At 43.7% G+C, this 25,202-nt stretch overlaps 1 protein-coding gene across 2 annotated transcripts in view; it reads right to left on the bottom strand.

Annotated features, from left to right (window-relative positions):
* Window positions 1–5,721: 5,721 nt before the first annotated feature.
* The window catches only part of SSR1 (signal sequence receptor subunit 1), a 40,188-nt gene continuing 20,707 nt past the window's right edge, over window positions 5,722–25,202 (bottom strand). Inside the window, exons 8-9 of one of the 2 annotated variants that reach the window (XM_086706353.1) lie at window positions 21,355–21,418; window positions 5,722–6,027 (exon numbers count right to left, since the gene is read on the bottom strand). In XM_086706353.1, the coding sequence (XP_086562479.1) occupies window positions 6,003–6,027; window positions 21,355–21,418 (89 nt within the window). In that variant the 3' untranslated portion in view covers window positions 5,722–6,002. Of the gene's footprint in view, window positions 6,028–19,041; window positions 21,419–25,202 lie in introns of those variants that run through there. The other variant, XM_025917337.2, reaches the window with a different exon arrangement.

The following is a 25,202-nucleotide window of genomic DNA, read 5'->3' as shown; positions in this document are numbered from 1 at the left end:
GGAGCTGCCCTGTGAGGAAGGCACCGAAGACAGGCCTTAGGAAGCAGAGGCCGGCCAGCTCTGGCCCCCTCAGTGCCAGTCGTGAGAACTGGTGCGCCCACCAACCACCCCCCCCCAGCCCTGCCCTCAGGTAGAAAAAGGAGGGAGGGTTCAAGTACCAGGTTAGCCCCAGGGCAGAGAAACCACTACACTCTTCACAGCGTGCTGGCTGAGAAAAGGTTAACCCGCTTCACACTGCAGCCTTTATGGGGGAGAGTGGGATTCAGATGGGGGCTTAGAACCACCTGTTCCTTCAAGGCAACACCTGTCTTCTCCTTCCCAGGCCCCACCTGTCACTGAGGCCCAGCGCGTGGCTGTGGAGGACCCTGAGGAGGGGACACCAGGACAAAGTGAAGCTGGTACACACCCAGTGAAACTTCCTCAAGTGACTTTCTGACCCAACACCTCCAACGGCCCTGTGTGGGCTTGGAAAAAGACGCCGAAATGTTACTTCCCAAACCTGGCCAACCCACCCGCAGTCTCCTGCTCCAGCACTCCCTCAAACGACCGCGTCCCCTGACAGTTCTGCTCCTCAGTCTCACCCCCTCCTGGAGGCCCTCCCAGACTACTCAGCTCTTCTGCGAAGATCATTCACTTGGTTTTCATCACATAATGGAATATATTTGTCCTTCTCCCTCTACCCACGCCCCCTTTTTTTCGCTTTTTTAAGCTGACCTGTATCTCCTCAGCATGAAAAGAGCAGGGCAGGGGCGATTATTCTTTTTTGTGCCCCCTCCAAAATGCACCCTGCACATTTTAGCTAGTCCATGTCTGTTTTCATAGTGGAAACAAAGCCCTGATTTGCGGTCTTGGGCTGTGTGTTCTGGGTGGTGGGTGGGGACATGAGGTGTGCCCTCACCTCTAACGCAGACCAGTGAGTGGCAGGACTTTAGCCCAAGCCAAGTTGACATGCAAGTTTTCAGTTAATGACTTCCCACTCACCTCGAGACTGCACATTTTGTAGCTTTGACCTTCCCAAGTGCTTTCCTTGGAAGGCAGTTGTTCTCTGCCTTGGCTGCTCTTTAGAATGCCCTGGGAACTGTTTACATCCTGGGTGACCGGGCACCCACCCCAGGCCAGTTTAATCAGTCTCTGGGGTCGGGGAAACACTGAGAATCTTAAAAGCTCCCTGAAGCTTTCCACTGTGCAGAAGGCTGGGACCTACCCATCTCCCGGCATTCTGCAGGGAGACACAGCGCAAAGCTTATGGGATTTGGAGCCAAACAGCCCTAGGTTCAAATCCAAGCCTCATACCTGCACTTGATTTGGGTCCTCTGAACCCTCATGTCTTATCTCAACAATGGGTATGAAATGCCTGTTTCCCAGAATGTAAGGTGCATACAGAACTTCCAATAAGTACAAGCCCCCTAAAATGATACTGCCCAGGCCTCTGTGAGTACTTAAGGCCTTCGTGGTGATAGAACCTCAGTCTTCTGTATCAGGGATTATATGGGGACAACGAAGCCCCTTCAAGGGGCTCCCATGCAGACAATGGCAGCTATAGTTATTTCACAGAGATGGGAAAAGAAAAGCCTTACTTTCACTTCTGATTCTGGAGAAAAGGATTCACAGTCCCCATAAATTGACCTAAGTGCTTCTACATGTTGTAGAAAATCCTCTATTACCTATTCACTTTAGGGTTTTTCATTTTTTAGGGTTTACATTTTTTTATTCGATCTGAAGAGAAACCAGAGTATAGGGTTTACATTTTTTTAAATGTTTATTTATTTTCAGCGAGATAGAGAGCGCAGCAGGGGAGGGGCAAAGAGAGAGAGGGAGAGTGAATCCCAAGCAGGCTCTGCATTGTCAGCACAGAGCCCGATGTGGGGCTCGAACTCGTGAATGATGAGATCATGACCTGAGCCGAAATCAAGAGTCTAACCAACTGAGCCACACGGGAGTCCTGGACTTTTTCATTCTCTGATAAGGTATTTTTGAATTTTATTTGACAGAGAGAGAGAGAGAGAGAGAGAGCATGAGCAAGGGAAGGGGCAGAGGGGAGTGGAAAGAGAGAGAAAGAGAGGCTCCATGCTCAGTGCAGGGCCCAACACAGGGCTCCATCTCATGACCGTGATCAGGACCCAAGCTGAAATCAGGAGTTGGATGCTCAACCGACTAAGCCACCTAGGCGTCCCTAGGTTTTTCATTTTCTAAGAGGCAGCAGGGACCCTGTGTTGGGGAGCGGGGTCATTTCTGAGGGTGCAGTTCCTCTGTTGGCATCTTTGGTGATGCCCCCCCAAGCCCTAGGAAGGGTCATGGGCTCTGCTGAACACCCCTTCACCTCTCCATGAGCTGGTGTGAGCCCTTCTTCCCACACCTGGACTATCCGTGGGAGGCAACAGATCCCTGAGGCCCAGCGGCTGTGCGAGGAACATTTGCCAACGAGAGTCATGGGTCTCTTGTGTCCCGGGGTTGTTAGACAAGATCCTCCACATTCTATCACACCATCATGGTGGAGACAGCCGGGAGACTCTGGGCCCAGAATTCGGTTTTTAATGATACTAGAGACAGGCTTACCAAGAAGCTGCTCAGAATTCTAAGAATGGAAGGGGCTTCACACGTTTTCAAGAGTTTGGAGGCTGCGAATATTACACATATACCTGAAGGTAAAATAAACTGGGTTGTGAGGTAAGGAAGGGCAGTGTAAGCTTGAGAGATAGTACTTCTTAATTTTTCAAAGCCCTTAAACACCTACATACTCAAGATTATAGTAAAGGAAATACTGCCTGTTATGAGCTGAATTCACACACCCAAGTGTACCCCCTCCCAAACTCAATCCCTAGTACTCAGACTGTGACTGTATTTGAAGAGGGGACCTTGGAAGAGGTAACTGAAGCAAAATGAGGCCATTAGGGTGGGTGCTCATCCAATCTGACTGGTGGCTTTATAAGAAGAGGGCATTTGGACATGCGGACACCAAGAATACATGTGCATGGAGGAAAGGCCACGTGAGGACCCAGGGAGAAGATGGACATCTGCAAGCCAAGGACAGAAGCCTCAGGAGATAGCACTTGATCTTGGACTTCCAGCCCCCAGGACTGTGAGGAACCACATTTCCGTCGTTTAGGCTGCCCAGCTTATGGGCAGACTCATACGGTGCCCTGGGTCGATCTTCTGCGTGTATCTGACACCACGCACACGTGAGTGATTATAGGGTTGAAGGAGAAGGAACAAAATGGCGTCCAGGAGCTCCTGCTTGCCAGGCACGTAGCAAGAGGGTCAGGCACATGGTAAGTTCTGGAGAGATGGTAGGGACTAGTCCTAGCATTACTATGACCATAGTTATCTTGCTATTCACCGGAGGTGAACACAGGACCAGGTTCCAGAGACAGTGCCCATGAGTCATGGGTCACACAGACGTGTCCCTGCTGGACACCTGCCATGCCAAGCTGGGTCTGCATTCATGACGCTCGCCTTCCCCCCACATCTCATTAAACATCTTTGTAGAATTCACACAAATAAGAAAGTGCTGTTTGGTTTTTGCTTTTGTTTGGAAAAGCAAGAGATTCCCCTGGCCTAGGACTAGACGTCTGTGACTTGACTTCTCTTTGGGGTAGGTGGGAACATTTGTTCATTAAAAACATTTTTTTTGATGTTTGTTTATTTTTGAGAGAGAGGGAGAGACAGAGTGTGAGCGGGGGAGGGGCGGAGACAGAGGGAGACACAGGCTCCAGGCTCTGAGCTGTCAGCGCAGGGCCTGATGCGGAGCTCAAACTCACAGACCGCGAGACCACGACCTGAGCTGAAGTTGGACGCTTAACCAACTGAGGCACCCAAGCGCCCCAACATTTGTTCATTTAAATAAGGTTTTCAACTCTGGGTGCCTCAGCTGTAAAATGTATGCTGACGGCCTGCATGCGCATTTAGGTGGCAGAAGCCCTGTGGGGGACGGCGAGGTAATAAGGAGAAGAGAGTTCCCCCCCCCGCCCCCCCCCCCCGCCCCGTCCTCTCTCCCACCCTGGTAACCTGAGCTGTGTGGCCTTGAATAAGGCATTTGGCATCTATAATGGAACGTTGCTCTTCCCTAGCTGCTCTTGACAGCCCTTCCAAGGGACACCTGGGGATTTCACCTGTGACCTTGGAGAAATCGGAACCACTTCCGGTTGCAGGAAACTAGGTATCCCATGGATCCCTAGGAATACCGTGCGCCTCTGCAGGGCCAGCCTGGGGGACGGCATGGCCTTGAGCACCAGACCCCAGCATGCCCCAGCTGGGTTTGCTGGGCTGCTCGGCCCAGGCTCACCCACCCTGGGATCAGTGAGTACTGGGTATGTCACATGCCCAAGCACCACACTTGTGTCACAGACGGCTGGAAACCAAGGATGGGCAAATGTAAGTAAGTGGTCCCAATATGACTGTCTTGAGTCCTGAGAGCCGCAGAAGGGTCAGTGGGCTTCCTTCAGTCCGGCTGGGTTCCCAGAGGGGTGTTTCCTCAGATTGGCTGCCTAGTGGCATCCCCATCACCCCCTGGCAGCATATCCACGAGGAGAATACCCAGGCCCCCACTCCAGACCTGCTGACTCAGGATCTGAGGCTGGGGCCAGCAGTTCTGTGTGCTAACGGGCCCTCCGGGGGTTCTGACTTGCACGAAGTGTGCCGATCACTCACTTGACACAGGACCTGATCACCCGGCAGAGGCTCCCCTCCACCCCCTGATGGCCAGTCTCAAACTCTGAATTCACTTCTAGAGGTGGTTTAAAAAATGCAGATTCCTGGGCCAGCCCCCTGGGAACTCCACTTTAGGTGTGCGGAATGTTCTAGGTGGTTGGGATGCACAAGGATCCCCGGCCACATCTGAGCCGCACTTCGTGTGACTCTGTGTCATCTCTCGGCTGGATCATGGTCACTGGCTTCATCGCCACCTCCCTGTTCCTCACACACAAGTTGCTTTGTTCCTGCTACCTGCCCAGTCTGTAATGTCCTTGCCTTTCCCTCCTCTCCAGAGTCCCCACTCTGCCCTTGAAGGCTCAGCTCAAAGAACGTCTCCTCTCGAAGCCTCCCCCACCCCCCGCCCTCCCTGCCCCTTCTCCTCCTCCCCCGCCCCCCAAACGTGTTCCCGCTGCAAGTCTGAGGTAGTGTCCTTATAAGGCCCAGTGGGTGTGGACGGGACTGTATTACGATTCTGGTGATTCCCTGGGGCCTGGCACTCAGTGAGAGATTCATACTTGTTTGTACGCCTTTCAATTCAATTTATTTCAGTCCAATTCAACTCAATGCAATTCATGTCAGCATAATGAAAGGGCCCTGGGGAGCCTATTATGAGCACCAGCACACAGAAGCCAGGCCTCAGAGGCGGAGGAAGGACCCCACTCACGGAAAAGGCCTGCTCACTTGCCATCACGGGGAGCATTATTCAGCTCTTCCTGCTCCCGAGGCCCTGCAAGTGCCACGGTTGCCCAACTCCTTCTGAGGCCCCTCTCGGCCCAGCTCATCTCGGAACATGTCCCTAAGATGAACCTGGAAGCTGCTAAGGTGTGTGTTGCAACCAAGTCCCTTCACCCAGAGCCGCCTGTCTCCTGACCTTTGCCACCATCTACGTAATGGGGTAAGAGCAAGCTGAACGGAATGAATCTACTGCTTGGGGCATACAGTTCACTCGGTCCTCGCTGTTGGCGGGTCCCCACATCCCCATCCTACCTGCTGGCAGGGGAGGCCTGATGGACTAGGACATGTCCACCCAGAAACAACGCACGACAGCCGTTATTCAAAAGCCACAAAGCCCTGGTCGCACAGCCATTCCCAGCGGTGGCTTTTCCGCGGGAGCCAGGGGAGGATCCAGCTGAGGGGGTGGTGCTGTCCTAGGTTTCACAAATAGCAAAACGGTGCAGAGAGGATGGCCGGTCTCCAGGAACCGCACGTCCGGGGGGGTGGGGTTTCCTTGCAGCAGGCTTGTGGGGAGCCGTAGCCCCAGCCCCTGGAGACCATGAGATGGCAGAAGCTTCGGGAGAGGTCTGATGACAACATCAGTGCGTCTCCCTCCTCCTGCGTCTGAAACAACAAAGGGAGAGAGTGACCTCCTGAGAGGCTTCGGGACAGCCCTTGAATCACTTCCCGACCCGGGGTGCGGTGCATGGCTGGTGTGGCTGGACAGAGGCCACCGGGCTGTGGGCCCCCCTGCCCACCAAAGATGCTTCGTGCTGCTCTTTCAGGTCCAAATATTTCACATGAGAAAAGACCCAGAGAATCTCCCCCACCCTGACCCTCCCACACGCCAAGAAGAAGCAAATGGGAAAATCTTAAACTGGGGTTCGAAGTTTCTAAAATCGGTCCGTCCTGTGATTCCCCAAGGGAAGGATAAACATGGTGCCTCTTTATTGGGCTTTAGTCAAGACTTTCATGCTTTCAGCGAGAACCCGGCATAAAAAGAAATAAAAAAAAACTTAGCCATGCTCCACGAGTAAAGCAGAAAAAGCCACAAAGCCTGATCCGGAGAGAGCTGGGTGGGGGTTTGCTTTGTGACTGGACCTGTTCAAGGATAGTCTCACACACTCTTTCATTCACTCAGCATTATGTATGAAACACCTACTACGTGCCAGGCCCTGAACTGGGAGCGGGGGCTGCCCTGGTGAACAAGATGTGGTCCCTGCTCTCACAGAGCTTGCAGCAGAGTGGGGGACACAGGAACACAACCACCAGGATTAGATCGAGTCACTGAGAATGGTGTTATAGGAACAGCGCCCCCAGACCTGTGGGTGCCTGGAAGAGGGGTGCGGGAGGCTAAGAAAGCTTCCTTTGAAGAGGTGACGTGAAAACCGAGGTTGACAAACTAAATGAGACCCCCACGTCTCCCAGGTCATCAGTATCAACAACAGTAACGACAAAACAGCAGAAGCAGGTGCCTCTTGGCTCACGGCACTGAGTGGGGCTCCTCATCACTTCTGTGCTGTTCCTGCCAGAAAGGCATAATATGAATCTGAGGGCAAGGAAATAGCACATGAGCTCTAGCTGGGGGACACTCTGCAAAGCAACCTGCCTGACTCCTTAAACATGCTTTTTTGAGTCCTGAGACACTGAGGGAGTGTTTCAGGTTAAAAGAAACTAAGGAGACCTGACAACTAAATGTAACAGGTGATCCTAGACTGGCTCCTGGACCAGAAAAAAAATGCAGCCGTGATGACCATCACTGAGACAATTAGTGAAACCCGACCACAGCCTGTGGATTAGAAAACCTCGCATCAGGGGCGCCTGGGTGGCTCAGTCAGTTAAGTGTCCGACTTCGGCTCAGGTCATGATTTCACCGTCCGTGAGTTCAAGCCCTGCGTCGGGCTCTGTGCTGACAGCTCAGAGCCTGGAGCCTGTTTCAGATTCTGTGTCTCCCTCTCTCTCTGACCCTCCCCTGTTCATGCTGTCTCTCTTTGTCTCAAAAATAAATAAACGTTAAAAAAAAAATTTTTTTAAGAGAACCTCGCATCAGTGTTAAACTCCCGGACTCTGACCACTGTAATTTGGTTAGATAAGAGAGTGTGTTTGTCTTTCGGACATAAACACGGGTGTGTTCAGGGGCAAAGGGGCATCATGTCTGCAATTCACCCTCAAATAGGTCAGCGTGTACGTGTATGTGTATATGTGGCAAAATGTTAACGAGTAATGATCAGCATGAGGGTTAAGAGTAGAGGGAATTTGGGCTATGTTGCAACTTTTCTGGAAGTTTGAAATTGTATCAGAATGAAAGGTTACCCGCAAGCGAGGTGCTTGGCCAGCAGGTAGGGGCAGAGTGTCAGGGTCCTCCATCTAGGGAGAGGGCTGGACGGTGGCAACAGGGTGCTGTGCACAGAGGACAGGCAGCTCAGCGGGGGAACGGTTTCAACGTGGGGACTAGTGAGACATCGGCTCCAAGGTCCGTGGGAGGCAAACGGTGGAGGATTTGGTCTTCGTCCTGCAGGCTGTGGGGAGACGCCGCAAGGTTTTAAGCAGGGGAGAGCGACAGGATCGGGAAGCCAATCTGTGATGAGCACAGGGCAGCGTGTGGGTGGTGGTGGGTTTGAAGGGGACCGGGCTGGCAGTGGGACGTGGGGTCTGAGCTGCCCCAGCAATGACAGGTGACAGCCAGCACCACGCCCCCGTGGGCCAGCTGTATTTGTCAAATGCAGGAAGTGAGCTGAGCAGAGACTGGTAAGAGGTAGGAAGGAGGGGGACCTGTAAAACGGGGGTTTCCCATGGCAGTCACCGCACCAACGGAGGCAGGAAACACTGAAGGAGTGACCTAGGGAGAAAAATGACCAATTTCCAGATTGAGTTTGAGGTGGCTTTGGGACATCAGTGTTTGGGAGGATGGGTCTGACAGCCCCGGGAGGGGTCCCAGTGCCTTGGGCCAGGGCTCCTGGAGTCACACTGTCCGGGTCCAGATCCTGGATGGCCTTACTATCTCTAAAGCAGGGTAATGACAGTGGGCAATCTGCCTTATCGCTCGAGGCCTCCGTTTCCTTGGCTGTACCACGATGGTATTAGAGCCTTTCTCATAGGGTGGGGGGCCCTGGCCATTAAATGAGTGAACACAAGTAAAATGCTTAGAAGAGTTTCTGGATCACAGGAAGTGCTCAAAGGGTCAGCCGCCACCACTGCCTTTAGCTGGCCTCTGGGGCATCCCAGAAGAGGGCAGGAACAATAGGAAAAGGCAAGCAAAGCAGCCCCATTCCTGTACAAGCAGAAGGAGGGTCCCCAGAGCCCAGCAACCCAACCCATCCCTGTCTGTGGTGCAGGTGCTGCCCTGCCCTTCCGCTAGTTAGGGGCTCCCCGGGGGCCAGCAGAGAAGATGGGCTCCTTCCTTTGCACCAGGTAGTGCTTCGCGTGGGACACCAGGCTCTCCTGAGGGCACACTGTAGCATGTGGGAGCACTGGGTATGCTTATTAAAATGCAGATTACTGGGCCCCAGCCCAGAACTCAAGTCAGAAGCTCTGGGGACGGTGCCCTGAACACTGTGCTTTAAGCAAGCCTCCTCCATCCAATCTTATGGGCAACTGCAGTCATGAATGCTGCCTGAGAGCAAATAACTGCTCCAGTAATGCATTTTGCAGGGAGGGAACAAATGGCAATTATTTCCAACGTTAGTTGCAAATAATTATTTTGGACCCTTAAATTACACTGCTCAATACAGTATGTATGACTTTAAGTGGCTAGGTGTTTTCCATCATCTTAATAGTGTTCCCTTGGAAAAAAAAATAATGGGAATATTTTAGAAAGAAAAATCCATGTAGGCTGAGGTGGTTATTATCACTTTTTACTTTAGCCTACAAAGTAAGAGTGATAGGTCTCTTCAAATATATGAAGGACTGTCATGAGAGAAAGCAAGCAGATTTTTTTCTAAGATGATCTGTAGAAAACTGGGACACAGACCACAAGGAGGCAATTTGTGTTCAAGAAAGAATTGTCTAATAGGGGAGCTGTCCAAGGATGGGAATGGGTGCCTGGCCCAGTGGAGGTGCTCATACGGGGGGGGTCACAGAGGACAGTCTTGGACTGGACAAAAGCTAGACCAGATAACTCATAAGATTCTTTCTAACTGTAATAACATATGAGGCTCTGTTAAGTATAGAAAATAGGAAGAGCACCACGCTTTAGAATTTCACAGGATGGTTTTGTAGCTGCTGACACACAAAAATTACTTATGAGGAAAAGAAACCTACTTCTTACTGGTGAAAATTAGGTTACACTGGACCAGGCTTTGAGATAAGCTTTCTTTACATGCAGTTATTTTAATAAGTTCAATGCAACACTTGACATATAGTGAGGGCTTTATAAATATTCATTGAATATTAGTGACTAATAACTCCAGTTACTGTTCCCATTTTACAGAAGAAACAGGCTGAGACCAGTTAAGTGGCAAGTCTAAGGTTATCCAGCCACTAAGTGGGTGAGCCTTGAGTCAAGCAAAATCTAGTTTCAATAGCTATTAACCATCACACTGCACTCATGTCCAACGAGTGAAAATATTTGGTTAGTTCATCTGAAGTAAATGTGTGTGTGTGTGTGTGTGTGTGTGTGCATGATGGAGGCAAAGCAGAGGGGTGATTGGCTCTTGGAAGGTTAAGATTAATCTAGAGAACACATTCTGGGTGTGGTTGGCTGGAGGGGTGTCTTTTCAGCATTCACCTTTCTACTGATGTGATCCTTCAAATAACTTAAAAATCCAAATCATTTCATTGACATCTTAGCAAAAGCACCATTTCTCACTTTGATGTTTAGTTTTGGGGGTTAGTTGTGGGGAGCAGAGGCATGCATAGGCTGGTTGGGCTGCATTGGTTGAAACAGTAGTTTGCTTTAGGAGAGAAAAATTCCTAACACAGACTTGTCTTCCCAATCCTTCACCTTTCTAGCAATGTTAAGGGGTAGCCCTGGGAGTCAACACTTCACTGTTGTACCAACTGTTAGCAGCAGAGGGCAGCAAAACACACCCACGCAGACAGGTATCAAGGTAACCTGGGAATAACAGGATTCTAAAAGAAGAGTACTACTGATTTAAAATTATGAAACCCAAGGGCATCTGGGTAGCCCAGTTGGTTGAGCATCCGACTCTTGATTTCAGCTCAGGTTACAATCTCAAGGTTTGTGGAATTGAGCCCCGAGTTGGGCTTTGCACACTGACTGTGTGAAGCCTGCTTGGGATTCTCTCACTTGCCCTCTGGCCCTCCCCCGTTCATTCTCTCTCTCCCTCTCCCTCTCTCAAAAAAAAACTTAAAAAATAATAAATTATGAAACCCAAAACACACAATTATTCCTATTACAAATTTAGTAATTAAAAAAATATATCTATATCTATCTTAACACACAGCTAGTCTCTTGACTTGAAACACTACCTGAAGGGGGCTTACACTGCTCGTATTCTTTGGTCTCTTTCCTTATGGTGATCCTATAATGGCTAGTGGGCAGCCTCTGTGCACCTATGATAGCTACTTAGCTGTCTCAACTTGGTATAATTTACTAAGTTTGTCATTATGCATTTAACAACAAAAAAACACATTTAAGGTTACAATTCAGTCACAATTTGGGAACTGACTTCATTTTGAAGCCACAGCTTCCCTATTTTTTCACTTCCTTTTTTCTAGAACTCACCTACAGGATTTCGTATCAACCATACTTTAGCAACTCTTGGGCACTTGCTTGCCAGTTTCCTTTGTTTCGGTAAACGCTTCCTTGTGGGGCTGAAATGTACAACGAAGAGGCCGTTTCAGCCTCTTATTCTCTAGAATCCTCCAGGGTACAGTCGTCTGCCATTTGAGCTGAGCCTGGAAGTCTGGTGCGTATGTGCACAGAGGGAAGCCAAGACTCGGGCATGTGTGAATCCAAAGCACAGCAATTCAACCTATTTTCTGCTGAGTTTCCAGTGAATGGTGACCAGACTCCCACCTGGAAAACTTCCATATCATGAGGGAGATCCTGTGAAAGTTCTGGACACAGACACACCTGTATTCTGACCTCAGCTTTGTCACTTAATAGTTGAGTGATTTTTAGTAAGTTACTTGTGTATTCAGGTCCCTCACTTGCAAAATGAGGATATACCTACTTCACTGTATGGTTGTGTGATAATTAAATAATCCATATATATTCAAACATTTATCATGTGTCAGTAATGGTTTAAGCCTTGGTGATCCGGTTAAGTTAAATAAAATTCCTGCTGTCACAAAACTTTCCATTTCCAAAGGGGGTGACAGATAATGGAAGAACAAGGTAATCTCAGACAGTGGTGAGGGAATACGGACAATAAACAGTGGTGTGATGCAGGTGCTTGAGCAGAGGCCTTGGATGAGGTAAGCAGGTCAGGGAAGGCTAGCCGGCAAGGAGAATCAAGGACAATGTGTGGGCTCGAGACCTGCCAAGGCTGGGGGCCAGAGGGAAGCAGAAGAGATGTGAGAGGCAAGGGAATACCAGAGCGCCTGTGGACGACGGTGGGTCTCCATGCTCCAACTTAAGTGGGACTAGAGTCCAGACAAGGGGCAGGACTGGAATCACTGGGCTATCATGGGCACAGGGATTGGCGGACAAGGTGCGGGGGAAGAGCGCCAGCACTCAGTACCTGGCACAAACCTGGCTACAGAGGTCGTTTATTAAATTTGAAAAATAACACATGGGAAGCTTCGGTTCCTTTAAGGAAAAAATGAAAAATACTCTCAAGGGTTTTCCATCAATAATCTATCTTAATTTTTTTGAATATATAGAGTGACCATACATCCAAGTTTTAAAAATGGGCTCATTTTATGAGCTACAGCAAAACTGCCCACAACCATTGTGATTATTATACTCATTGTAGGAGGCTCCGATAAATTTAACACTTATTTCTTCCATTATAAAATATAAGCATATTACAAACATCTTGAAAAGGAAAAAAAAAAAATCTATCACCCTACCACAAAAACTACTTTAGCATTCTGTGGGTATACTGCTCTTTAGACTTTGGACTAATCTGAAATTTATAGAATACAGAGTGTTTTAAGCATTGTGGACAAGAAACTAAAATGCTGGTTTCTTACTGTCCTAATATTTTGATTCTTCATTTTTTTTTTTCCTTTCAGCAGCAAAGACTAAAAAACGTGACATAGTTAGAAACACTAAATTTCCAAAGTTTTTTGGAGATCTCCATACTTTTTCCATGAAGAACACATTTATTCAGTTCTGCCACTTGTAATAAAATCTTGAAAAGGAAATTCTAGGTACTGACTCATCGATATGTGCTGAGTAAGCTAAATCAAAGATGCATCTCTGCTTGCTTAAAAAATGTCTAAAAGGTCAGAGGATGCAGTCTGTACAATTACTGGGAACCCAAACTCTCAATATGTGAGAGTGGTGGGGGGTGGGTTTTACGTCCACCACCTGAACAGTCAACTCACTGACAAATAGCACAAGTAAAACTCACCCTAAATCATCTTTATTCTAAAAGAAGACTTTGTTACTTGAAATGTCGAAATTTTAAATGCAGACAATGTGTGAACCTTTTTTTTTTTTCTTACGAATTCCAGGGGGTAATTAAGATCAATATTGTAGTTTTCCTTTTTTTGCTTAATGTTTTAGATTCACTTCGTGCTTCTCATCGTTAAGACCTAGAAGTAATATGCAGTGGCACTTTAGGAAACATTTTTACTGCATACAAATACTTTCGAGATCAGCTTTAATGAAGGGATATGTAAATTTTAGAAGATGCAGCAGACGGTTTGGGCGGTAGGTTAGACCAATGGAAATAACAAAGAAAAAGGGTGTTCTTGAATTTACCAAACTGGAAAAACTGTGATAAGAGATACTCATACAGCAGGAACATTCTCAAAGCTGCACAAGAATGTTATGGTTTAATCAGGCCAACTTTCATTGAAGAATCCTAAAAGACAGCCAGATAACATCTTAGATACAGTCACCAAATAAAATCTCACACTGCAGAAGAAAGTTGTGTCATAAATAACCTGATTAAAATACACTGCTAGAAATCACATTTCCAAGTCTGAAAGCACTGGAATTAAAATACTAAACCCAAGACCTCCTGCAATGAATTAGGAAATATTAAAATAAATATTTTGAAACAGAAGTAGTTTTGCCTATAATGAATGAGTTCAGATTTCTTTGAAGTTCTTAAATTGTTAGATTTTGAAGCAGAATTGTAATCTAATTTAATTCATAGCAGAACTAAAATTAGTTAAGAATTTATTAAATACTTATGTGCAAATGACTATACTCGGACTTTTTAAGATTTAATACTGGATAAATGAGAGTCGTGTTACTAGAGAATGGTGAGAAGTTAGAGGAGATTCATGCAGGGAAATAAACATCTGTGACATGTTTGTTCAGGGTTACAATAAAAAGTTTAAGTGAACAGGAAATCACAGGCAGGAGGGCACGAGGAAAATAGCTGGGGATTGAGGTAATAAACACAGTTAGCAGATAAAGCTATTCAAAGCCAGTACAGACAGAACAATGACCAGAGGTTGGGGTTAGTCAGCGGTGACATGTAAAGGAGGTAAGAGCATCACAGGAACTAAGGGGAATTGGCAGGGGGGCCTGGTGGCCAGTGGGTTAAATGCACAAGTGGAGGCCAGAGAACTGAGTTGCAGAAGGCTGGCAAGTAGGGAACCATGAGATCCTGAGAGCAGGTTTGTGGGGACAGAAGCTAAATTGAATGAAATGTAAAAGACTGAAAGCCTAATGAAGAAAAAGAAGCCAATAGCTTAAGAGATACTTTGACGAAGAGAGAAAACAACATAAACAGCAATGCAGGTCGAGGGGCAAGAGAATCCTGCAAAAGACTTAAGACAGGAGGGTTTCTGTATAGGTGGGCACAAAAAGAAAAAAGTCAGAGATGGTGAGGACAATGGGAAAGGAGGTGCACATCTGGAAATAGAAGTCTCAAGAATCTGAGAAATGGGATTGGTGACAGTTGAGTAAGGTCCCATAACAGTTCTGGGCACTTTGTGTAGACAGCATCAGCACAGTAAAGTCTTCACTGCACAGATAACCAAGACAGCGCCCGTCCAGGATTCCTCCTCGAAACCAGATCTATCAGGCCATCAGCCATGTGAAAAGTCACTGTAGTGCCCCATGGGTCACAGGATCTTACCGGTGGTTCTGGAAATGAGAATACTCTAGGAAGGGCTCTGCGGACGGCTTCAGGACAGGCAGCCGACAGCCCCCTCTAGATCTTATTTTCCCACTTAGTGAAGACACAGAGTGCCAGCAGCTTGTAGGGGCGAATTCAAATACACAACCAGTATTTCTAAGCCATGGAAAGTTCACTTGATTATGAACAGTTTTGAGACATTAAATTCAAGACCTTAAAATACATAGGACTCTAATCATCAACTGCCCGGAAGAGTTCAAGGGATGAAGTCCTGTTTTCAAGTGTACTGAGAACCAACTGCTTTAAATCTTCTACAGGTCTTTTTAAAAGAGCCACTGTCCAGAGTATTTATAAATCCATCTTGACTTCTGGCTGTGACAGCACAAAAAAAACACAGAACATATCTAACCTCAGAGAAACTATCAAGCCAATCCTAAGCAATGAAACTAGAACACAGGTAAGCATATTTTGTGCGTGAATGTGAACGTGCTCCCTGTCTGAGTATTCACGGATCTTGTCCCAGTAAAGCTAGAGATAGCAATGGGTCAAATCTGCACCATAGGTGCCTGTGGGCAACTTGAAGTGGTTTCATCACAGATAATGCAGTTATCTAGGATAGTTGTATTAAGAATGTATAGAAGAACACAGATGTTTGATGTGTGTGTATATATATGTGTGTACATATATATTATATATTATTATATATATTATATATATATATATATATACTTGCTCAATCTGAACACTATTCTTGACTAAAATATTTCTCCTACCCCTTTCTAAAATGCTTTTAGAGCCTGAGCACCTATTTTGACATGTAAAACGGATGATCAAATAGATTTCTGAAGATCCACAAACATGACTGATTTTCTTTGGGTGGCTCGGTGTGAAGCTCAAAGAAATTCTGAGGGCTTTCAAAAATGTTTTGAAAAGCACTGCCACCAGTGCTGGAAAACCTGTAGCCACTCCAAGGGTTCTGAAAGACAGAATTCTCAGCTTGATGTGCAGGCTCCAAGAGATTACAACAGCACTCCCAGTGCCAGCCCCACTACTCTGGTTCACTGTTAAATGTGGAGCGCTGGCCACATTACATGTCCGCCTTAAGACTTTCACTCTTTAGCTTAAAAAACCACCAGGATTTAGCTTTCCCATACAGATTTAACTATATGACTCCACAGAGAAGTCCAAAAAGTGCCAGGTACACCACCACGCATACGTGTCATGGGACGTTACAGCGTGGCGCTTTGCGACAGCAGCAGCAATCACTTCCATAGCTTCTGGTGTGCCAGGTCTATGTTGTTCTGAACTGCTAAACAACTCCAAAAGGTCGGTACCCAAAACTGAAGCCAATGAGGTGATACGACTTGCTCCAATTAAGACAGAGCTAGGATTCGAACTTCAGGCAGCCTCTAGGCGGTCCATTCTGTACCTTAGTTCTTTTTCGTTTTGCTAAGTCAACAAAATTTACGAAGAATCATTTAATAATACTGTATTAAGTAAGGGTTCGTAGGTAACACAATCAGACAATTTGGGACTGATACTTCGAGTATCTCTCAATTTAAAAAATTTATAAAGAACACATCAAGACTTCAGAGATGAGCTGCTTTCTCAAGGCCACCATTGGCTAGTGGCCATGGTGGACCACACCCTAATCCCAACGCTAGCATACCATACCATCTGTCCTTGTTCAACCTGACAATTGCCAATGATACTGGGTTATCACCAGAAATACCTCTGAACACAATCCCATGGAAGAGTTGACAAATGAAAATTGGCCCACACTTTCTCATACTTTCTTTAAACCTTGTGGTTTCCACATGACAACTGCAAGCTAGAAATTGGGGATAAAAGGCAAACAAGATGCGGAACTCAGTCTAGCAGAGGGAAAAGCAACACAGTGATAAACTGACATAGGTACTACAACAGAAGTCTACATACGGGCTGTCCTTCATGTTTTCTAGAGGACATGGGATTTTCTTTTTAATGCTCCATGATGCCCACTAAGCAAAATCCCTACTTGAATAGATAGAAGACACAAGCCTAACCTACAATCCCAATTTGTGTACTTGTATAACCCAAGAATAGTCCACCCCTGAATGCAGGGTTTGGGTTGCCAATTCCCATGCATTAAAAAATTCACATATACCTTTTGAGTAATTCCAAAAACTTAACTCTAAAATATCTGCCAAAATTAAGTACTAATCAGCCTACTGCTGACCAGAACCCTTACCAATAATATAGTCAATTAACACATATTTGTATGTTACATACTATATCCCTATAATAAAGCTTTAGAAAAAAGGTTAAGAAAATCATAAGAGGAGGGGCGCCTGGATGGCTCAGTCAGTTAAGCATCTGACTCTAGCTCATGATCTCAGTTTGTGGGTTCAAGCCCCATGTCAGGCTCTCTGCTGACAGCTCAGAGCCTGGAGCCTACTTCAGATTCTGTGCCTCTCTCTCTGCCCCTGCCCCACTCATACGCTGTCTCTCTCAAAAATGAAACATCAAAAAAGTTTTTTACAGAAAACCGTAAGGGGAAATACATTTACAGCACTATTTATTGAAAAAAATCCACATATAAGTGGACCCTACCTTTCAAACCCATTAGTCAAAGGTCAACTGTACTTCCCTTTCATTTGTTTGTTTGTTTTGTTTTGAGAGTACATGCATGCAAGTAGGTGAAGTGCAGCGAGAGAATCTTAAGTTAGGCTCCACTGTCCACCTAGGAACCTGATGTGGGGATTCTTCTCAAAACTGTGAGATCATGATCTGAGCCGAAATCAAGAGACACTTAACTGAAACACACACGTGCCCCTCATCCTCATCTCTTTACACAAAGATGAATCTTCAACCCCTTAAAACTTGAAAATCCCGTCAAATCTATCTTAAAGAAAACGTTTTTAAAGACCATGATTTTGTTACTCAGGAGTACATTTAAGAGGTGTCATTAAGATTAAATAGGGTATTGTGAATAACTGAATCATCATATAAAAAATTTCAAAAACATCAAACTAATGCACAAATCGACATATAACAGCTGAGAAGACTCTGGGGTTTTACAGTGTTCTAGAGTTGAATGGCATTTATATACTACTGTATAGTACAAGCATAGACATAATACATTCAGTATTGAGTTTTTTGGAACTTTCTGGTTGCTGAATCTGCCCAAATGCTTGGTTTTATAAAATTCCGTCTTAAACATGGGTCAGGGGAAAGAATGTGGGAGTTTCAGAAAAAGTTCTGAATCTAAATTCAATACATAATGCCTTGAGCAAGCTACTTAAATTCAGGTTTTGGTTTTTCCCCCTCTATAAAAATGAGAATCATCTTCCCTCAGGGAGTTGTTCTGAAGGTTTATTAGATGATAAATGGAAAGGCCCAAGAGGACAGTCCATCACTGATGTTTAATAAGTGAATTCCTTTCCTACTGCCTTTAAAAAAGCAGCTACATTAAATGGTACCTGAGCTTCAGAGCCATATTCCCAGATAATTCCAAAATGTAAAAAAGGGCAAACTCCAGGTTACATAATTAGTTACTACAAAAGTTCAGGCTTTTGTATAAATGAAAAATAAAAAAAAATCCTACAAATACTAACTGGTAAAGTTCATAAGAGCCCCTAAAGAAACTGTTTAGATGTCTGCAGGTCAGGTAAGTTTTCTTCTTCCTTCCCAATATCCTATTCCACTTATGCTAATTAAGAGTAAGGGGTTGACATGTCAGGCTGCTCTTCACTAAGGTGGAGATGTTCCAAGTAGGATTTTATTTAGTAAAATTAGAGCAAATGTACTGATTTTATAGCTATAAGTGATGTGGTCCAAAAGTGTGGCAAATTACTTCAAGTATATTTGAAAATACAAATTTAAATTTTTAAATTTAAGCTAAAATCTAATTTTGGAACTAAAATGAAGACTGAAAACCCAAGGACTGTAACCTACCAAAATCTTGGTGAGAGATGATGTGTATTGCCAAGTTCAAGGTTAAAAAAAAACAAACTGCATTATTTAAATGCACTAACCAAGTACCTTTTTTCTTCCACAAAAGATGAATGCTATATGAGACTTGCATATTATTACATTTACCTACTACTATACCTCCAAAGTAACAGTCATTAAAGATTTCCATGTCACATTTTCACCATTAACAGAGGCAAATACAAGTACAGGCTGATGCACTGCAAATACATTCTTAAGGCAGTGGACTTTTTAATGTTTTAAGATCTGAATTTGCCTTTTCCCCCTATCAAAGTCACTATTTTCTGAAGCTTATATGAAATTAAAAACTTCACTAAAACCAAGCCCATGCTCCTTTTCTTCTAAGTTCTATCTTCCTCAGGACCTTGCAGGTCCCATTCCCGCCCCACCCCGCCCCTCCTCAGACAACACCTCAGAGGGTTCAAGAAGGCAGGGGGACGTCTTAAAAGTCACTATGTGAGACCATGAAATGAATGAATGAAGCTATACAACCAAAGCGAGATCCATGCTTTATGAACACATTATTCTCACATGTCTGGGTAACAGGTTTGATATACAAGATTCTTGGTTCATTTCACAGATTCTGAAACCAATTTGCTCAAAAGGTGAATTCTGAAACCATGGTTGGTGTAGCAAATGAATATATCAAAACAAACTTTAAAAACTTCATCCAAATATTTACATTTAAAAAAGACATTTAAAAAATAGGCTACTTATTAAGTGTGCTTGAACAAACCATGTGTGGAATTGAATTCCATTCATTATGGAGTTAGTTTCTGCTAAACACATACTGATACTATAGAAGACCCCTGGCAGCTGAGGATTTAAAGGATTTCAACTGTTCCCAATCTATACTAAAAAATGAAACATGACAAATGATTTCTGAGGCACTGATCGGAACCCCAGCAGTGGAAAGGCTAGTATGTAAGGCAAATTACTTAGGAGGCCGAAGGGCTGGCATCTGTAACTCAGTGTAGCTTTGCCACTGCCTAAGTATCACCAAGTAGTCAATAAAACTCTCTAGAAGCCATTTAAATTTTGTAATTACACCTCATTGCATTATGTTCTAGTAGTTTCACAAACTTAGAAATTCACAAAACAATGTTTTGGAATATATTCCTTGAGAAGGTGGAGGGTCTCCTATATTACATTAAACAAAAAACATGCAGTTTTTACAGCTCATAGAGCTTTTTCAAAATAAGCTATTGATCATACAGCCCAATTAAAAACTCAAACACTTTATATTACAGGTATAGAAAGTTTATAGTTCAGCAATGCCAATATAGATAATTTGACACCTTAGCCCCTACTTGCAAAGTGATTAACAACTATACAGTAACTTCTATTCTATTCTGGCTTTGGCTCAGATGTTTAAATACTTAAAGAACCTGGAAAGATTTTTTTGTCTGTGTGTCTTGTTTTGCTGTTGTTTTGCATGGACGTGAGTGGGGATTATAACGAAGAGGGGAGGAGAGGTCAGTTCATTGTAATAAAGACCGATCAGGAATTAAACAGCCACTAGAATTTCATTTACCATTTCCTTACGAAATATACGTGGGAGATTATGGCTTAAAGACAGAGAGGAAAAGCCTCTTATTTGTTCATCTATTTTACTTTACCCTTTTTCCAGTCTGACAATAATGCCAAACTTTATTTACTACCTATGACAAGAGTGACTCTAATAGGGTTTTATGAAGTCCAATTTAATTTTGGTTGAGATCTTAAGTGCTTAAAACTTTGGAATTCTTTAGATTAACTAAAAAAATAAATGCTTCTGAACAACCAAAATACCCAAAAGATTAGGTAAGAACCAACTGGTTAGCTACTTAAAAAAATATCCAACTCATCTTTTTTTAACAGATTAGTATTACTTGTAATATATCTCTGCCCCTATAAACTGACTTTTTGCTTAGTCTGTAGACCAAGGCAATTTTTCTAAAAGCAAGATACTTCTAATTAAGGGGGAAAAAATGATCTCTTAAAAAAACAAAATGACAACTTAAAGAGGTCTAAAATCACTGCAGAGCTACCTCCTGGGTCAGAGAGAAAACGATGGATAACACAACTCAGTTCCCACAAATGTACCATTTTTTTTTGTAAAAACAAAAACAAAAACAAAAAGAGGGTGGGGCTGGTTTTATATATCAAAATCAGCAGATTTCTCATGCTTCACAATTTTGTTGCTAGAAATCCCCAAATTCCTTGGACTCATTTGGGAAGTTTTCTGAAGGTGCGCATTATAGTAAACAGCAGCAAAAATACCAAAACAATTCTATTGCTAAAAAGCAGCTACTCCTGTGTGTGCCTTTAGAATACTAGTTGTAAAACAGCAACAAGAACAAAACAGTAATTTGTGCCATCAACTGGGATTTGAGCAATTCTAAAAAACAGTTTCCTTTAAAACAGTCTAAAAGCAGGACATCTACAATCATATTGGACAAATATTCATTAAGTTTTGGGGGGAAATATCAGAAAATGTCAAAAAGAGACATCATCATTATATTCAGTATTCTAAAGGCATGCTTCAGGTAGTTCAACAATGATTCTGGTAAGACCAACTGCTCACATACATACACACGCACACACATAGATTTTAATGGCTTAAAAAAAACCAAATTTGTTACTTTAGAAAAATGAATGCAGTGCATTTTCAGTAATATTATCGCCACAGACTCTGATTGCTCAGTCCACACATAAGTAGTAGTTGCCTTCTATGGTGATATGGCTTCTCTGCACTAATTCCCATCAGGCCGAAAAACATTAGGGCAGGTTAAGTAAAGACTGAATTGTTGCACAAAGGAACATTTACTCATCAGATCCCACTGATCTCTTCTGTGCCCGTTTCCTGGGCAACCTTCTTGGTGAAGCTTTATCTGGAAGAAAAGAGAAAGTTTTTAACTTGCTTATTTTAAGTACAATGGATTCAAAAGACCTTTAAAAAGCATTTTCCTTCAGCTTTACCACTAAGTTAAAAAAAGAAAACACACACACACATGCAAAAATACCCTAATAATAAATGCTTCTTATCTAGTATAGGTTTTTAAAATAACCTTTAAGATAATCCTTCAAGAAGTAACTCAATTAAAACAAAACTTCACGCAATCAGGATGGGAAAAGACCTAATCTTGGTTACTAGAATACTGAAGCCACCAAGTATAATCTTCTTAAACTCTACAATGAATATGCTTATACATGCATAAGTAAACACTTTAGAAGTACTATTAAGAGGTATGAAGTTTGCAGCTCAAAAACATGTATATTGGTTACAAATTAATATTTATAAATGCAGCCATGCAGTTTGCATAATTTTTGGCAATTTCATACATTTTCCTGGAAGCAGCAGATTAAAGGAAATTTTTAGACAGATGATCAATACCAAAACCATCATGCAGACCTAAGTATTATCTTTGTACTTTTTTCTCTTTATCTCCTTTTTTACAATGTTAATTTACTTTGAGAGCAGGTGTGCACATTGGGGGGGGGGGGGGAGGGGCAGAGAGAGAGGGAAAGAGGGAAGCCCAAGCAGGCTTCACACTGCCAGTGCAGAGCCTGATGCAGGGCTAGAACTCACAAACTGTGAGATCATGACCTGAACCAGAATCAAGAGTTGGACACTTAACTGACTGAGCCACCCAGGCATCCCTCTCTTTATCTCTTACATTAGATTCTTAGCGGAGTCTACTAAACAATAGCTAAATTGGTGGTGTCTATGTCCAACCAGTAAGCATCACCTATGTTTCTTTAAAAAAGCTGTCTTCTCTCTGACCACTACCCTTTTTATTTTCTAGGAGCCCTTTACATATTAGGAAGATAAGCTCTTTGGGGAATATGTTACAAATTATAATTATTTTTACAGCTTAAAAAAAAAAAAAGGTATTTAACACCAAAGTATGGGGTTCATTTGTAAGCATCTCATGAAGAATGATATGAAAAAAAAAATCCACCTACAATATCTTAATTTTTATTTTCTAAAATTACCAGATCACCATAACCATATTTTAAAAATATATAGTAAATGTTTATCAAGAATATTTAGCAACTAAATTTTTTCTAAAATGTGCTTAAATGTTAATGACTATGAAATATTAAGACTGAGTCTACAAATCCCGTGAAAACTGATCTCAGTACTTTATTAAAACAGGTTAGTTAATGATGCATTTGGGGAGGCTCAACTCACCTAAAACTGAGCACAGAAGCATTTTTCTGAAGAAGTATACAACTTTCATCAGATTTCAGAAAGGTCAGACTAAACTACTGCCTTCAGACAACTGACCAATTACTAGATAATATTTTATGTTTCTTTTTTAAATTTATTTTTGAGAGAGAGACAGAGTGCGAGCAGGGGAGGGGGAAAGAGAGAGAGAGTGGGAGGGAGGAGGAGGGGGGGAGAGGGGGAGAGAGGGAGAGGGAGAGGGAGAGGGAGAGGGAGAGGGAGAGGGAGAGGGAGAGGGAGAGGGAGAGGGAGAGGGAGAGGGAGAGGGAGAGGGAGAGGGAGAGGGAGAGGGAGAGGGAGAGAGAGAGAGAGAGAGAGAGAGAGAGAGAGAATCCGAAGCAGGCTCCAGGCTCTGAGTTGTCAGCACACACCCCGACATGGGGCTTGAATTCACGAACTGTGAGATCATGACCTGAGCTGAAGTCAGATGCTTAAAGAACTGAGCCACCCACGAACCCCTAGATAATATTTTAAAATAAACAATATGCTGAATGTGACATTTGAGGATTCAAAAAGTACTTCAGAATCTAACAGCCATCTGTGCAAATACAGCTGTTACTATGCAGATGTGAAGTGGTGATTACTGACTTCCAACAATTTCAACCACCTGCAGCAGGGTTTTAAATATGAGAATACAGGAAAAAGTGCCTCAGAGGAACTGCAATGCCTATTTCAACACACAACAATCTGACTCCAGTAAGGCAGCCAACTCAGCTTAATGGAGTCTCAAGTCTAAAGACCTCCATCACCTACCTAGCACATCAAAGTTAAGAGGCAGATAAATGAGAGGGTGCCTAGGTGGCTCAGTTTGTTAAGCATCCGACTTCAGCTACGGTCATAATCAAACCATTTGTGGGTTCGAGCCCCGCATTGGGCTGTGCTGACAGCTCAGAGCCTGGAGCCTGCTTTGAATTCTGTGTCTTCCTCTCTCTCTGCCCCTCCCCCACCTGCCTTCTCTCAAAAATAAATAACATTAACGAAAAATTTAAAAAGAAGCATATAAATGAGAAACAGACTTAAGATAGTGGCCTAAAAACATTCAGCTTTTGGGAAAATGGCTCCAAATACCTCAACGGCCTAGAGAGCAGCATTTTACTTCACTAAAAAACAATAACTAATGTGCATAATGATGCTTTTCAGCCATCAAAGAAAAAACACCCTTTTCTTATAACCCTCCCTACCCAAAACCCTAAAAAACTATTTTTAAAAATCCAACAAAATATTTAAGATCAAAATATTTTAGCTTTTAAGAGTAAAACCTAAAGTATATGAAAAAATCAGTTAACTGAAAAAACAAAAAACACTAAAATATGTTAATGATATTCAGTAAATGGGCCTGATCTGAAAATGCCCACCCTGCCCTTCATAAAAAAAACTTATTAGGGGCACCTGAGTGGCTCAGTCAGTTAACCATCCAACTTTGGCTCAGGTCATGATTTTGCAGTTTCTGGATTCCAGCCCCTCATTGGGCTCTGTGCTGACAGCTCAGAGCCTGGAGCCTGCATCCAATTCTGTGTCTCCCTCTCTCTCTGCCACTCCCCTACTTGTGCTCTCTCAAAAATGAATAAACGTTAAAAAAATTAAAAAGAAAAAAAAAAAAAAAAACCTTATTAGGAACAGGCTCAAATTGTTTAAAACCACACCTCTCTTTCCTTTATGTTCTGGTGAGATGGAGAAAAATCTTCCAAAATAAATGCTGGCCCCTTACACTCGCTTGCCCTCACACTACCACTCCCCAAAGGTAATTCCTCAAAGCTTGAGAGACCTTCTGCTTCCATGCACACCTCCTGCTCCATGATCTTCAAAGTTTCTCTTGGTGTTCTCCATTTTATCCTCAAATATGCAAAGTACATGTACCATCTCTGAAAGAAATGGCTATTTTTTCAACCTAAAGTATCTTCCATTTGTCTCAACCCCTTTACTCTGAGAAACGCATGTTCTAAGAGTGGCTCTCAAAGTATGAGAAAAGCATGTTCTAAGAGTGGCTCTCAAAGTATGGTCTGGACCAGTAGCTTCAAAGTCACCTGAAAATACAGATATGCAAATTCTTGGGCCTCACCCCAGACCTACCCAATTGGAAACTCTAAGGGGTGGGGCCTAGCAAGGGGAAGAGGCAATTCAGGTGGTTCTGGGGAGGGCTACAGTTTGAGAACTATTGCTGTAAGGAACCAAGTATAAGAGAAATACAAGCATACAAAATTAAGTAAAAATACTATTAAAAATTGAACTGAAAATATCAATATGATTTGGGGATTTGAAAAAATAGATATTTTCCAGCTCAGTTCACAGAATGGGCCTAGAAACCATATCATCCAATGTCAAGGACATCCCTAATGTCCAGATTTTCATTTTTAAGTATCATCCAGGGGTCCTTGGAGAAACAGCTTGCTCCATGCCTAAGGTAGAGAAAGTACAAAATGTCTAGATTATCTTCTTGAGCCAAC

The sequence above is a fragment of the Puma concolor genome, chromosome B2 (genome assembly GCF_028749965.1).
Source record: "Puma concolor isolate L17-30 chromosome B2, mPumCon1.1.hap2, whole genome shotgun sequence".
NCBI lineage: Eukaryota > Metazoa > Chordata > Mammalia > Carnivora > Felidae > Puma > Puma concolor.
The sequence above is the reverse complement of the archived record's forward strand: the minus strand, read 5'-3'. Positions and strand labels throughout refer to the sequence as shown.